The sequence below is a fragment of the Podarcis cretensis genome, assembly GCF_951804945.1.
Source record: "Podarcis cretensis genome assembly, chromosome: 1".
In the NCBI taxonomy this organism is placed as follows: domain Eukaryota; kingdom Metazoa; phylum Chordata; class Lepidosauria; order Squamata; family Lacertidae; genus Podarcis; species Podarcis cretensis.
Genome location: NC_137170.1, coordinates 83,876,978 through 83,891,957, shown reverse-complemented (window position 1 = coordinate 83,891,957; position 14,980 = coordinate 83,876,978). Strand labels below are relative to the sequence as shown.

The window sequence follows — 14,980 nt, the reverse complement described above, 5'->3', positions numbered from 1 at the left end:
AACACACAACCAAAGTTTACCTCCCAGCTTTAATGTGAAGGCAGGCCATTTGTGAAAGAGAATCCAGATAGAAAGAGAGTGCTTACTTACTCATAGATTCTTGCTCAATCCTCATGCCAACCTTCTTTTTCTACAGCTAGCAGGCATGAGCAAGCCACTCTTAGCCACTTCTTACATGCAAATCTCGGACACACCTTGCTTTGGAGACCCATGCACCATTCATAGAACCTAGCTATGCTCATAGCATCCAGCCTTGTCCCAGTAACAACCTTGGCAATGAAACAGGAGGCCAGTATAATCCTGAGTAAGAGTCATATGAAATAAAAACCAATTTTGCACTGAGACATTAAGGCTAGTTTCATTTCTGGTTTGGAGATAATCACTTCTGCAATGAAGGTACCGAGTGCGAAAACAGGCATCAAGTTAGGCCTCTTCTAAAGAACCTGGCTTGGTTTTCCATGGTTAAAAGCAGCAACCGGAAACTTAACAACAATACCCTCAAAAACCAACAAAAATGGAGGAGGAGGAATTTGGGACAACTTTACAGAACAGCATGAGAGATTGGAGCTTTGACCCAGTAATAACATAGACAGATTAGATAGGAGTAGAAATATTTTATTACAAGTTTCCCAATACAGGCTCAGTGACTGCTGGCTGAGGCTTCTTTTACAAGTGGTAAAGGCCTTGTGCTGCTTTACTAAAAAAGCACATCTTCCACAATGGGCCCTCGGTAATGTCTTAGTGAGGAAGAGACTACTTCCTTCACCACCACATGGGGGGGAAAAATAGAAAACCACAGCGAAGAATAGGTAATCCAAATTCCAACTTTTTCCTTTTATTTATTTAAAAAAACCTTGCATTTATAAAGACATAGACTTGCTACCAGCCATTATTCTCATCAGTTGACCAGAAGGTGTAAGCAACAAGCTCTTTTCTGCATCTACTCCCAGAGTGCCAATTGGTGGGAAGTTCTGTAATGCAGTAGAAGCTTCAGATTATTAGGCGCCAATTGGTGTAAAGGTCTTTGAAGGTGATCACAGTTCTAGGACTTGAGACACTGATTGGTGGAAAGATTTGAAGGGGTGAGGGTGGGGGGAAATCTCCAGATTCCAAAATGTTGATTGGCCAGAAAGTGCCAGGGTCCTCCAGGGGCAGCGCCAGGAGGAAGCGACTGTTACGTTCGGGCATTGCGCTCTGTCTCTGCCAGACACTCTCTAACCAGCGCCCGGGCATGAATTATTCCTGCGAAGGAAAGGCAAAAGACTTAAGACACACTGAGCAATCAGTTTCATCGTACCAACTCATCAGTCCCTTGTTTGCCAAAATTCACAACTGCAGCATATCTCGCCCATGCCAGGCTTTTGTGTATGCCATCACATGCATGCTGAAGTTTAATTCATGTAGAAAAAGTGTATCGTGCGGCCTTTTATACAAATGTGCTTGTATAAAAGGAAAGGTACAAGAAGGAAGGCAGAGCAAGGTACGAAGGACAGCTAGACAACCCACTTGCAAAAGTAGGTCAACACCTTACTGTAAGCAAGGGTACAGAAATGCTAATCCAGCAGGTTCTACCTGTTCCCAGTATAATGCAGCTACCTGCATTCAAAATTGCGGAGTTGACCAATTACATTTAGGAGTTGTCTTTAAGGCAAGGGAGACACTTCCCCCTCAATTTCTGCCTGGGCAAGCAGAGAGCTTGAAACTAAATTTTCAAGGGTAAAGAATTTGATATGAAGGGTTAATTGGATGATACTGCTAAACCAGTCATTCACAAAATCTATAACTATGAACAACAGCAAGTAGCATTTAAGAAATCACAAGAGGGCCTTCTTGGCAGCTGCTCCCAGGCTCTGAGAGGGACTGCCTCTGATTGACCTGCCAGCAGGCAACATTCTTTTTATATAGATAGATCTTTGGTCAATAAGCTGATGTGTAAATAAACTATAATTGGTTTTAACTGGCTATTTTTATTGTTTTGCTTACTTGTTTTTAATGTTTTTATTGCCTTCTTACTGGAGTATTATGTTTTATGGGTGTTAGCAGCCTTGAGAAGCATTTGGAGGAAAGCCAGGCTACAAATTTAACAAACAAGTAATTCTACCCTTCCCCCCCCCCCCCGCCCACAAAAAAAGGACAAGTGTCATGTCTGATTTGTGAGTCATTGTTTCTAGAACCTTTTGGAAGGTTAGGTTACATTTGGGACTTCATAAATTTGCTCAGTTCCAGGCTTACGTAGACCTTGCAGGGCTAGAATGACTTATTTCATGTGCTCCCACATGCCATGACCAGAAGACACTCATCTCTCAGGAAGCTTCCTACCTCGCTTCAGCCTCTCCATAGCACTCTTGCTGCCTGCATAGGTAGGTCGAATCTCCTTGCCCATCTCCTCAATGACTGAAAGCAAGTCTGTGTATGTGCTCTGGGAGCCTTGGGCACCTGGTGGCTTCATAGCCTGTAAGATCAAGGACAGGAAAAAAGTGAAAAGCACTCTGGGAAGGATTCCCCCCAACGAGCCCCATCAGTGGATAGGCCTGAAGAAGGGCTTCCGCTTGCGCAACAGGCCTTTCCTCCCATCTCCTCTCCCCATGCCTCCCTAAATTGACTGGTGGGGTGGGGGGGAACACCCAGAACAGCACACAGTAGGAGTAACGGGGGTGCTGTTCTGTCTGACAGGCTGCGATGCTTGCACAGGTTGGATGCTTGTCATTGCACCATGTTTTCCCAATTAGTCCCACCAGCCAGCAAGGTCCCCCCTCAATTCCAAAATAGAAACTCACCTGCACGTAGCCCATCGAAGGGGGCCCAAAATCGTTGAAGAGAGGTCGGAAGGGGGCAGAAGCTCCAGAGATGGCTCCAGATGGAGATGGGACACTTGTGGCTGAAAGCAATATGAGAAGAGATGAGGAATTTAGTCAACAGTGTCCTGGGTTCTCTCCTATACGAGACTTAACAAGGCTCATTACAGTGGTACCTTGGTTTTTGAACAGCTTAGTTCACGAACTACTTGGAACCTGAATGCTTGGAATCTGAATGTACTCCGTTCTGGCGGGGGGGGGGGGGTGCACTTCCATTTTGAGTGCCACACTTCTGTCGCCTGCTCACTTGCAACCCGACCTGGGCTTCTCTTACTCAGCGCCGGCCGTGCTGGCCACTGGCAACACCCGGAAGCAGCTGCACCACTGCCACGGCCAATGCTGAGCGAGGGAAGGCCGTGCCACTGCCGCAACCACCACTTCCTCCGGTACTGGGTGTCGCCCATGGCTGCCGCTCCAGGCCCCAGAGCAACTCCAAGCAGCTCGGCCCCAGAAGTGACTACTGCTGCATCCCCTCACAGGGCGCGGGACGGTGTGGGCAGGATGCTGGCGCCACCACTGCAGTAAGAATTCTTCAGTGAGGAAAACGCATCCAAGTGGCGGGGGCTGCTTGTGCCAGCCATGAAGAAGGTGAGGAAGGGGTGCTGGGGGGGGGGAGGGATCCAGAAAGGCTGGCAGGGGGCAGGGAGAGAAGCTGACTGGCTCCTCAGAGAGAGAACTTTTGCCTCCCTTTCCTTCCCACCCTACTCGAACTCCTTCACGCTCCTCACATGCTTGTCCCTCCAATGGCAATGGGTAGATCACTGCCAGTTTTTTATACTAGGTAGTAGACTGCAGCCTGGTCTATTGCTTTCATTTTATGGATCAATGGTCTTGTTAGATAGTAAAATTCATGTTAAATTGCTATTTTATGAGTTGTTTTTAATTGTCAGGAATGGATTAATCCATTTTGCATTACTTTCTATGGGAAAGCGCGCCTCGGTTTTGGAACACTTTGGTTTTGGAACAGACTTCTGAAACGGATTAAGTCTGAGAAGCAAGGTACCACTGTAAGTTCTTGTGAGGGGTATAGAATCATAGAATCACAGAGTTATAAGGGACCCCGAGGATTATCCTGCCCAGGAACATGCAGCTGTCCCCTACAGGGATCGAACCTGCCATCTTGGCATTATCAGCCCCATGCTCTAAGAAGATACTGTGTTGTCCTTCCCTGCCTTTCCAGTGTGGGCATGGCCACTGCCAGACAAGGGGCTTTGCTGGGCAGTGCCTGACTTATATGCCTTTCAAACACTCCATGGACTGAAAGCTGTTGCTCCTGATCCTCAAATGACCATCCTAGCTTCTCCCTGAACACTTATGCAATATGGTTGGCACAAATCGCACAGCTGGAAAAAGAAGAAGAGTTATTTTTGTTGTAACTTGTCCTGGAAGTCTACAGTAGGGGAAAGGGGACTGGGTGTGGTTCCTACATCAGGGATTAATACACTGCCAGTCCTAGACACACATCACAGGCTCTTAAGCATTAAAATGCAGGGTTTGCATCACCCACTTCAATTGCAAAACAGGACAAACTAATTCACAACCATCTTCCCATGAAGTTTAAAAAATGTACACATGCTTTCTTTTCCAGATAGCTATATATCACAAGTGATTACACAAGCATGCACAAAAACGCAGGTAGCAACTTTGGGGGATTTATTTGCAAGAGTGGCCAACTGGAAATTATATAACATGATGATGGTGACTATAAAAATATTCCTGGCTAGTATTTTCCTACAAAGGGTGACAGGACATCAAGTTTTCATGTACTCAATCAATAAACACTTCATTCATTCATTCTCCTTCCACTAACAAGAGCAGGCATAGGCAAACTCGGCCCTCCAGATGTTTTGGGACTACAACTCCCATCATCCCTGACCACTAGTCCTGTTAGCTAGGGATGATGGGAGTTGTCGTCCCAAAACATCTGGAGGGCTGAGTTTGCCTATGTCTGAACAAGAGAGATTGTATAGGCCTGTGATGGGGAATTGGGATTACCTGAAATATATGGTGGGGTTTTTGTTTTTAAAATGCTGTACTGCTACCTCAGAATAAAGTGTATGGCCTTTCCCTTCACACAGAAAGAGGGGAAATCATATTAGTAACAATAAATGCAATGAAAGTTGAAAAAAAAAAGTAGCCAGTCAATTCATTGGCAAACATATGGTATTAGAGAACTACGTATACCATATCTGGGGTGTTAGATCTGAATGCAGTTCAAGAATGTCTAGTTTACTCCTATCCATTTTTGCCAGTCTGGAAATGTAACAGTTGCTCATGCATATCTGTGTTTTAATAACCAAGCTTCCTTTGTTAGGCCTGAACTAAAAGCAATCCCCTGCCCTCCCAACAACTTGTATCTCACTTTAGATTCTAATATAGAATTACATCTAGGTGTGATCTTGCTTTATTTATTTTCCCTTGAAAATGTCAACAAGACTTTTTAAAGACAGAATAGCATGAACAATTAAAATGTACTGATCAAATGAACGCTCAGCACTTCCCCCAGGCTTTTTCAGTGCTGACCACAGAAGCTTGTGGTTTTGTCTTAGCTTCCTGCAGCCCAACATATAAAGGCAACAGTTGTTCTCTTAAGGGAGCAAAAAGAGAAGCCACCTCCACAGGTTGGTAAGAATATGTCACTATTCTCCATTAGTTTGAATTCCACCACCGTTCCTTGCTGCCCCCCTCATTGTGCATTTCTCACCCTACCCATGCGAGCATCAGCCAATAGCAGCAATCCATCACTTGTACAATTGATGTTATAAATCAGCAAATAAATACTGTCAATAAATAAATATATTATGCATTCATGAAGGGCATGTGCACATGCTATTAATCAGACTAAAAACCACTGAAACTATTAAACTCTGATAGAGTTTCTAAAAATAGAAAGTCTGCAAACATGGAGCCCTTAATTGAGAAAATTCCCGTTTTCAGATTCTTTACAAGCAGAGTGGGAGCTGTTGTGCCAGTAATAAGAGTTTAAGTATGTAGTTTGTGAAGCATCTGGAGTCAATTTGTAGGGGGAAAGGAGATTGAAAGCAAGTTAATTATTTTGATTTGAGAGTTTCAGAAAGAGAAGAACAGCAGCTACTTTATTAAGAGGATTACTTCATTGAATCAGAGACTGGGCCATTATAGAGATTATTAGCTAACCCTATTTGTTACTGTAAAGTGTCGCCTACATTTTCTGCCCCATTTAGTTGTGTGCTTTTGTTTGTGCAACAGATGCACTTACAGCTGTCACAAGCAAAGCCACCAAAACCATACACAACATTGCAGATGCTTCCTGTAGAACTCTGTTAAGGTAAGTGCTCCTTCACAATAGTTTTCAAAAGCTAATACAAAAATAATATATAGCCAGTTTTCTTTAAACTGTTAATAAAGGTGGTATTCTATTAACTCTTCAATGATGTACAGCCAATGGCTTCACACCAAGAGCAGGTGCTGGCCTTTCTTACCTTACTCTCAAGGTTTTAGCCAAAAGAAGAAGCAACCACAAATGTAACGTGTGTGTGTATGCAAAAGTGCTTTAAATTGCTACACATTCAGCAGGTCAAGGGAGCTAGATCCCAGGCTTCTGATAAATGGAATCACACCCACCCACCCTAGTCTCTTAACCTACGGATTTCAGATAGAAGTGTGCCAAAAAGAGGGAATGTGTACTGGAGAAAGGTGCTGGCATAGCAACTAGCTTCAGAGATCTCCTGGAAGCAAGCCAAGATACATAAAAGAAGAGGGGTAAAAGCCAATGTTCCTGGGAATATTCCCATTACCCAATTGTGGCAGACAGGCAGGCTCTGAGTGAAGTTCAGCCAGTACCTTTCAAATCACAAAATGATGTAAAAAAATTGAAACGAAATCTAAGCCCCGATACTAGGATCCAAACACTTTGAAGAATTACTATCCAATTTTTCCCCCTAGTGGTACCTGTGCATTGCCACATGCTAAAAGGCTGGGGTAGGTAGAAGATAGACCAGGATCCACAGGTAGAAAGATCTCTGTGGATCTGCAGTAGATCAGCAAAGATTGTTTAACAGCAGCAGGAAAAATGTGGTTTTAAAAATTCTTCTGAATGTGGCTGCGGAGGTTAAGAAGGCTAAGGGGGAGGGAAAACAAGGAGTGGGTTTCGTAGGACAATTCTGATACTGAAAACAAATCCTAGGTCTGCCCATAAGCTCTGAAGCATCTTGCTCCTTAATTCTAACAGTACTGTTTGCACCTCCCTTTGTTGGTGGGTCTTGGGAATTTTGGTAAAGACTGAAGGAGACACCGGAAACCAGGCGTTTCCCCACCCTTGCTAGAGGATGCTCCACCCAAGAAGGAAACCTAAGTTAGAGAGAGACAGAGGAACCTGCCACGCCACTACTCTCTCTAGTTTCACCCCTCCGTGCTTATCCAAGGAGAAGTCATTCACCCGACACTCAGGCGACAACAGCCATGAACACAGCGGGGCATATTTCTGGGTAGAGAAGGGGGTTTGCTGATTCACTCTAAACACACGCCTTTCCTAAGAATTCAACTTTCATTTTGTTTTCCCCGGCAGGATTCCCCGAACAGCTGCTGCTCTTCACACATAGGAGGAACGCAGGGACGAGTAAAGCACATTCGCCCGGTCTGGAATGAGTTAGGGTGTCCCTTTTTTCCTTTTTATAAATCAAGTACACAGTAAATCCTAATTCCAGGATGCACAGCTCTCCTTTCGCGGCGAGGAGAACGGAGTCCTGTATTGCAAAGCAGCTGTAAAAGGCCGGGAAAACCCTGCCGGGGTTGGGAGGGCGGGCGGGAGAGGAAGAGAGACAGAGAGAAGACGAGGAGGAGGAGGAGGAGACTGGGAAGCGCCGGCCACGGCCCAGGCGACTCCGCCGTGCCGCCTCCGCGCCCTCGCTCTGCCATGCGGGGGCCATGCGGGGCCGGCAGCCGGGGCCGGCGGGGAGAGAGGTCTCTTACCGACCGGCGGGGCTCCGGGGGCGGGGCTGGCGCTGCTGCTGCTGCTGCTGGTGCCGGCGGCTCCGGAGCTGGTGGGGGCAGGCGCGATGGGCTTGTAGGACATCCCCGACTCCGCGCTCTCTGGTGCTGGCTGGCCCGTGATTGGCGCGCTGCTCCGGCTCCGGCCGCGGCTGCCGCTCCTCGGATTGGCGGGGAGGCTCCCGCAAGCACTCCCCCCGGCTGGCAGGGTTCTTTCCTCCGCCTCAGCCGATTGGTGGCAGACCCCCTCGCTCCCACCTCCCAATTGGCCGCGTCCGTCTCCCACTCCTCCTCCTCCTCCCTCCCTCGTCTCCTGCCTTGTCCCGGCTTGGTCCCCGGCGAAGAGAGGGCTCCTTCCTGGCGGCCCGAGGAAGCGCGCGCACGCGCGTTTCACAGCCGGAGGCGCCCGCTCCCCCCTCCCCGCCCCCTCGGAGCGTGCCTTCGCCGCGGTCCTCGCGCCCACTGTTCCGGGAGGGCTGACCCTGAGAGGAGCGAGCACGCGCGCCTCCGACCCCCCTTCCTCTCCTCTCGAGCCAACAAGCAGAGCCCAGCGGAGCGGCCGCTGCCGATGACGCCCTCGGCCCGCGCCTACGTGTCCCGCTCCCTCCCCCTGTGACCTCACCGCGCAGCATAACACCCTTCTCGTCTGTCGCCATAGCGACGAGAGGGCCTGGCTGCGGCCTAGTCGGAGACCCTCTTTGCTCCTAGTCCCCCGCCGCTCTGTGCGGCCTTTAAGCGGATGGTGGGATCGGGGCCGTCTCCGCTGTCTCTCCACCCCCTGCGGTGCCCTAGTTCCTGAGTGTAGGGGAGACGGTGAAATTAAAAGACACCCGTGCCGTATAAAACAATACAATAGCGAGAAAACAGACATTTTTGTTGTTGTTGTTTAGTCGTTTAGTCGTGTCCGACTCTTCGTGACCCCATGGACCAGAGAACGCCAGGCACTCCTGTCCTCCACTGCCCCCCGCAGCTTGGTCAGACTCATGCTGGTAACCTCGAAAACACTATCCAACCATCTCGTCCTCTGTCGCCCCCTTCTCCTTGTGCCCTCCATCTTTCCCAACATCAGGGTCTTCTCCAGGGAGTCTTCTCTTCTCATGAGGTGGCCAAAGTACTGGAGCCTCAGCTTCACAATCTGCCCTTCCAGTGAGCACTCAGGGCTGATTTCTTTAAAACACCTTTGAGAGTTAAGGGAAGCCTGTGGAAACAGAACAGCTTTCAACTGTCGCTCGAAGTTCATTTCCTTTGGTGCTTCCCAGAGAGTAAGCATTGCAGAGGATCAATGCCTCTGAGAGCAACCACTAAAAGGGGCCTCCTCTGAAAATCTTAAGGTTCAGATGGGTGTAATTAGGAAGGCAGATCAGCTGGTGCTCAGGCAGGCCCTGAGTAGTTGGGGGGCATATATGTCAACAATAACGACTGGCAGCCAGTTTAGTTCTTTCACCACTGCTGAAATACATAGTTGAGTGCTAGCATGCAAGCTGCCAAATTCTGCTGGTTTGGTTTATGCCAGTGGGTTGCAACCAAACCTGCGTCGTCGTCGTATCTGCGAGATGGGAGTTTGTAGTAGAAGGGAATCACTGAAGGGGGCAATCCAGTGTCTTGGTTAAGATAATGGCACTAGTAGGGCCTGTAAGAACCCCCATCTGCATGACTAAAGAGTGGCCATGGGGATAAGTGGGCAATGATGTTACGGTATTTTGGGAGGGGATTAGATTCCTACAAATATTTATTTGGATAAAAGAAATATAAAAACTAGAGCATACACATTGGCCCACTTAGTTGCATTTTCCTCTGACCTTTGGCATTTGATTATGATGCATTAGTGACATGACAGTGGTACCTAGTGGGCCTGTTTTTTTTGTAGGTTTGTTCTATCCAAGAAGGGAGTAGACAGTTGTTCCCCATGTCCTGGACCCTTCCTGTGGAGTCCTTCTGCAAGCCACTGTGAAACCTCTAAACTGACCCCTAAGCTACCTCCACTGCTCATTGTGTTTGGAGTTACAAACTACAGTAGAAGGGATATAATCCAGAAGCTGAGTTATCTCTCCTTTTCCCCAGTGCAAGACCTGCAGTCTTAGAGGATACTCAGCTGTGGTATCATGCTGGATGTAAACAAGCCAGCCAAAACTGATCTTAGAAAAAAATGTAGTGATTATGATCCACAACACTTATGACTCTGGATGGGTGGGAGGGGAATATGGCTGTCTTCAACACCAGTTGCCATGTGCTGGTAATTTGAGCTCTCATGTATGTCTATTCATGAGTGGTTTTAATTAAGCAATATATCATCTCCAAATTAGTTATTCTTTGGATGGTGGGTGGGGCAGATTCAAAGGTTCAGATTCCACGTTCTTTTGAAATCGGTTCAAACAATTACAGTATATATACAGTATCAGTCTTTCAGATTACTGACAAAAGCAACCTGACCCTGTCAGATGCACAAAATCAAGGGATGTTGCACTAGCACCACCTGTGGGACAAATGCAGCATTGCATATAATGTAGGTTGACAAAATGCAAATGAGAGCAATCTATTTTAAACATTACACAACTGCCTCAGGTTACAAACGCTTCAGGTTACAAACTCCGCTAACCTGGAAGAGTTCCCTCAAATTGAGAACTTTGCCCCAGGATGAAAACAGAAATTGTGTGCCGGTGGTGCAGCAGCAGCAAGAGGCCCCATTAGCAAAAGCACACCTCTAGTTAAGTACAGTTTCAGGTTAAGAACGGACCTCTGGAATGAATTAAGTTTGTAACTAGAGGTACCACTGTATTTACAGTATATTAGAGATCAGAGGGCAAACAAGGCTAACAGGTAATTCAGTCCATACATTCAAATGGTTTGCTGGTACCTGTCATGCCTGTTGGGCTGGTCCATCTAGACCGATGTTATATGTATTATAGGTGTATTTTGCAAAATGTTCTGGGCACAATTAAAGTGCATTAGTAGTGGTGGATTTATTCTGTGTTGCTTCCCCAATGGAACCACATTTTTGCTTTATGGGGACAGTATAGCACAACAAAAACTGGATTATTTGTGAAATAAAAAGTTAAGGAATTTCAGCAGGAAGTTACAGGCTTATGTGGTAGTTGGAAATGAACAACAAAGTGGGATCACATATGACTACCCCAATAGCATCATGAATGCATAATAAAAAGGATGTCTGGGTGGGGGCATTTTGTCAAAAGCATGTTGCAGAATATACTGATGTGTGAATCTGCTTGCTTCCTGCCACCACCGCCCAGTCTCTGAGTGAGTGAGGCTGTTTTGGTGAAGGGATTCAGTCACATACTGGAAATGTAGCTTTGCGTGATTTAAGTGAATTAAAGTGCTCTGTCATCATAGTGCAACAAATCAGCTTTAAAAACAAAACAGACTTTTTGAGGTTAGGAAAGTGATTGGGGAAAGGCACTAAAAAAGGGGGGGGGCAGAATGACTGATTAAAGGGAACATATAAATACTCTGCAAACAAATGAGAATGAACCCTCCTTCATGGTGCAAACAAATAAGAACAAATGCTCAGGAAAGCCCAGACATAATCTAACTTTGTGCAAGCAAATCAGGATGCTCAATAAACGGACTGTATGGAGAAGCCTCTAATGAGTGTGAGTGTGTGTGTGTGCACATGTACGGTGTGAGTAGATGTGTGTGTGTATTGGTACATGTAAACAGAAGGTGTGCACACTGGCATGTGGCCTCAAAATGTTGGCCAACCCTCAGTGCAGCTCTGAGGCCAGAAAGGTTACTCACCCTTGCCTTGTTCATGCTAGGTTGACCCACCACTCTCATCTCTATCTTGTCTGGATTAAACTTCAACTCATTAATCCTCATCTAGCCCACAACTGCACTCCAGGAGTCATTCAAGGACTGAACTGCAGCCCCTGGATCTGATGCAAACATAAATATAACTGGATGTTACTACACAATCCTCCAAACTGCTAATCTTTCTCAGCAATTGCATATAGGTGTGAAAAGCATAAAGGGAATGATGGAGTCATGTGATACACAACAAGCCCAAGTGATACAGCAGCGCTTCCATTTGTCTCAAGCAAATGAGGAGGATATAATGGTTTCCTCTGTCCTGTGACACTTGTACAACCACATTTCATACAACACAATATTGCAACAAATACACTGGTCTGAGGGCAGTCGCATTTTCCAGAAACAAAATAATGCAGTTTAAGTGCAATGAGTTGCATTCAGTTAAGTTATGCTCAGAGTAAACCTACAGAAATTAAGATTATATTAGTCATGTATATTAATTTCAAGTAGATCTCTAATATTGAACACCATTCAGGTGTTAGGATCGTCCTACTCGTGTAAGACCCTGGTAGAGACACATGCCCAACTGGCATGTTCTCTCCAGTGCCAGATTTATGTATAGGCTGAGGCTGAAGCCTAGGGCCTTGCCAGCCCTCCCACTCCCCAGCTGGCAGTCTCCCCCTCCCAAAATTGCAAACCCAAGACTTCATGTGAGGGCAGGACAAATCGGGCCTCTAAAACTAGGGGACCTTACCAGCCCGCCTACTCCCCAGCTGGCAGTCTCCCCCTCCCAAAATTGTAAACCCAAGACTTCATGCAAGGGCAGGGCAACTCAGGCCCAGCAACTATTAGACTCAGGGCTAGCCAGTGGGGCCCAATATGAAGCAGTGGGGTGCAACTTGAATTTTTGTTATTATTTTTTTGGTAGGGCTCCAGTTCACAGCTAAAGTCTGCAAAATCTTATAGATATAAATAAAATCCATCTAGATTGTTCTGGTGCAGGAGCTACCTTAGGAGTGGCCCGCAGGGCCCAATTTGACCCAATTGCCTTAAGGTCAGCCCTGATGAGACTGTGCAGGGGTTGACTGGCAAGCCCTGCACCTTCTAGGTCCCTGGTTGTCACCATTCAGAGTACAGACTCAAGGACTTGTTATGGAAATAAAGGAGGGGCACTTATTGGAAATCAATTTTGTCACCTCTTCTCCCCCAAACCCCAAGACAATGAGCCCAGCCACCTTTTATTCACAGTCGCATAAGCACTACACTACAGCATGGCCATAAACTTGTACGTTCAACTGCTGAAATATACACCTAATATGTAGCAATGGAGATTTATGTTACTGCTTTATGAATAAACACTGTGTTTTATGAATGGACTCTGTATTTTGTGAATTACCTAAGAGCCACCAATAGGGAGCTCTAGAATCTGACAGCTAACCAATTGGGTACTACCAAACAGCAACCCCTATTGCTGAAAGTAGGTAACCAGCAGGGAATGCTTCAGCTCAGCCTTTGCACTGTTGACTGAACACCCCTGCTGTGCAGATAATGGAGAAAGCTTGTAAATTGTATCCCTTCTGGCATTCTGACCAACTCTATTATGCTAGTGTAAACCCTGGTGCACTAGAAGAACAGAGTAGCAGCAAATAAAATCCACTCATACATTAGCAACTGATAGGACTTGTCAACCAGTTCTTCCAAAGTCTTCCTAAATTATAAAGCTCCAAAATACAGGCCAAAAGAGAGCAGGTCTGGGAAGAGTGAGGCATACAATGGGCACCACCAATGAAAAGGCCCCACTCTGTGTAACTGCCCTGTCATTTGATAGAGTGCCCACTTGTCCTCCTTCTTGACATGGAATGCTCTCTATTGGAGTCTCCAGGTCCAGTACAAAGACCATAAGAAGGGAGAGCAGGGACCTTGAAGTTCCCAACAGCTGTTAAGCAAGCAAGCACACAGGTCACCTTTGTCACAGTCAGGATGCCTATGTCCTGGCCAGGCCTGTACCCAATCTTGTTTTTGTACAATCTTGTTTGTCGTCAGTAACCAAAATTATATTATCAACATATACAAGCAGAAAAGTTGTTTTCCTTCATTTGCAAGGAATCGTACAAAACAAAGTGGCACTAATAATGAAAAGTTCCAGGGTGGCAACAGAAAGCAAACTAAAAATGCTTTTACAGTTCACCAAAACTATCCAGCAGTATCAAGTTATAGGAAAACTGGTGCTATTGACAGTAATCCTTCTAGTTGGTTAATTGGTTGGGCAACTTCCATGCACATGACGTGTGATGCTATTTTTTTTCCCCAAGAGTTAAATGATAAGTAATTGGAGGCAGCTACAGGAGAGCTATGAGATTCAGGTGAGGGTCAGATGCCTTGTCAATCCCAGCAGGTATATCAGAGAACGACCCGGCCTGCCCTTCTAAAGAGGAGAAGCCTAGCATGGAAGGCTTGTGTATAGTACTCAGATCTGAAAGGGCCACAGAGGGTAAACCACCCAAAAGGTATGCTGAAGAGTTTACTAAAACAGTCATAGCAGATACAGCTCTTGTTAGTAACTCAGAGAAGGTTTGGGAACCTTCAAGCTTCCAAGAGGTCCTAAGTTTAACCTCAGAGGATGCTGAGCCATGGTTAAATGCCATGAAGGCTGAACTTGATTCCTTAGAGAGGAACAAGACATGGGAACTACCATAGTTCCAGGCCACAAAAGGTTTTCAAAGTTCAGTTATTGCAAAAGTTTTTCAGTGTTAATTTTATGCATTTTTTAAAAATCACCATGGCATTTAACAATAATATCTTATGTCCTTTAGAGGAGAAATTGTGGATTGTAGAATTTAAAATATCTGTCATTATCCTTGGCTTCACTCAATTTTGTTTATAACACTCTTCCATTTTCACAAGTGGAGTAGCCTAGGGCCTCTCTTCATCTAAATCCGGCCCTGGTTCTCTCCCTCCTGGTCGGTCGGGAGCTTCAAAAGCTTTCTTCAGCCCGAACATCACAGCGACTGAGACCAAGAAGCATCAGCACACTTGCGATCCTGCAGAGTATTTGCAGTTCATGTAACAGACTCAATAGCTCAGCATTTTGGCTAATCTAATTTTATTTACATATAATACACCCGGAGCATTCTAACTTAGCTCCTTCCTCTTTCTCATCAGACAGCAAAGAGAGAAAGAACAAAGGACAATAGTCCCACTTCGTGGAACACAGTAACACAAACATCCTGTCTCCGTCACTTCCCACACTGTGGGATGAAAACATACACCGTCATGTGATAGACAACAATCTCATGACTGCAAACATGGAGCAAGAATCCTAACACCAGGATTTTCATAGCAAAGGACTACATGGAAGGATGTCTGGAGTCCCAGTGGTCCCACAGAGGAAT

The 14,980-nt window shown here is 46.0% G+C and overlaps 1 protein-coding gene across 2 annotated transcripts; it reads right to left on the bottom strand.

Moving 5' to 3' along the window:
* Positions 1–599: 599 nt before the first annotated feature.
* On the bottom strand, positions 600–8,334 carry CDK2AP2 (cyclin dependent kinase 2 associated protein 2). 2 transcript variants are annotated; one of them, XM_079967744.1, is made up of 4 exons: positions 8,305–8,334; positions 2,778–2,878; positions 2,320–2,452; positions 600–1,242 (listed from the first exon to the last, which is right to left on the bottom strand). In XM_079967744.1, exons 2-4 carry the CDS (start codon positions 2,790–2,792, stop codon positions 1,175–1,177), a joined length of 216 nt encoding a protein of 71 aa, XP_079823870.1. In that variant the 5' UTR covers positions 2,793–2,878; positions 8,305–8,334; the 3' UTR covers positions 600–1,174. The 2 variants fall into 2 exon arrangements, with proteins under 2 accessions (XP_079823870.1, XP_079823871.1); XM_079967745.1 differs by lacking the exon at positions 8,305–8,334 and adding an exon at positions 7,806–8,285.
* Between the last annotated feature and the right edge of the window lie 6,646 nt (positions 8,335–14,980).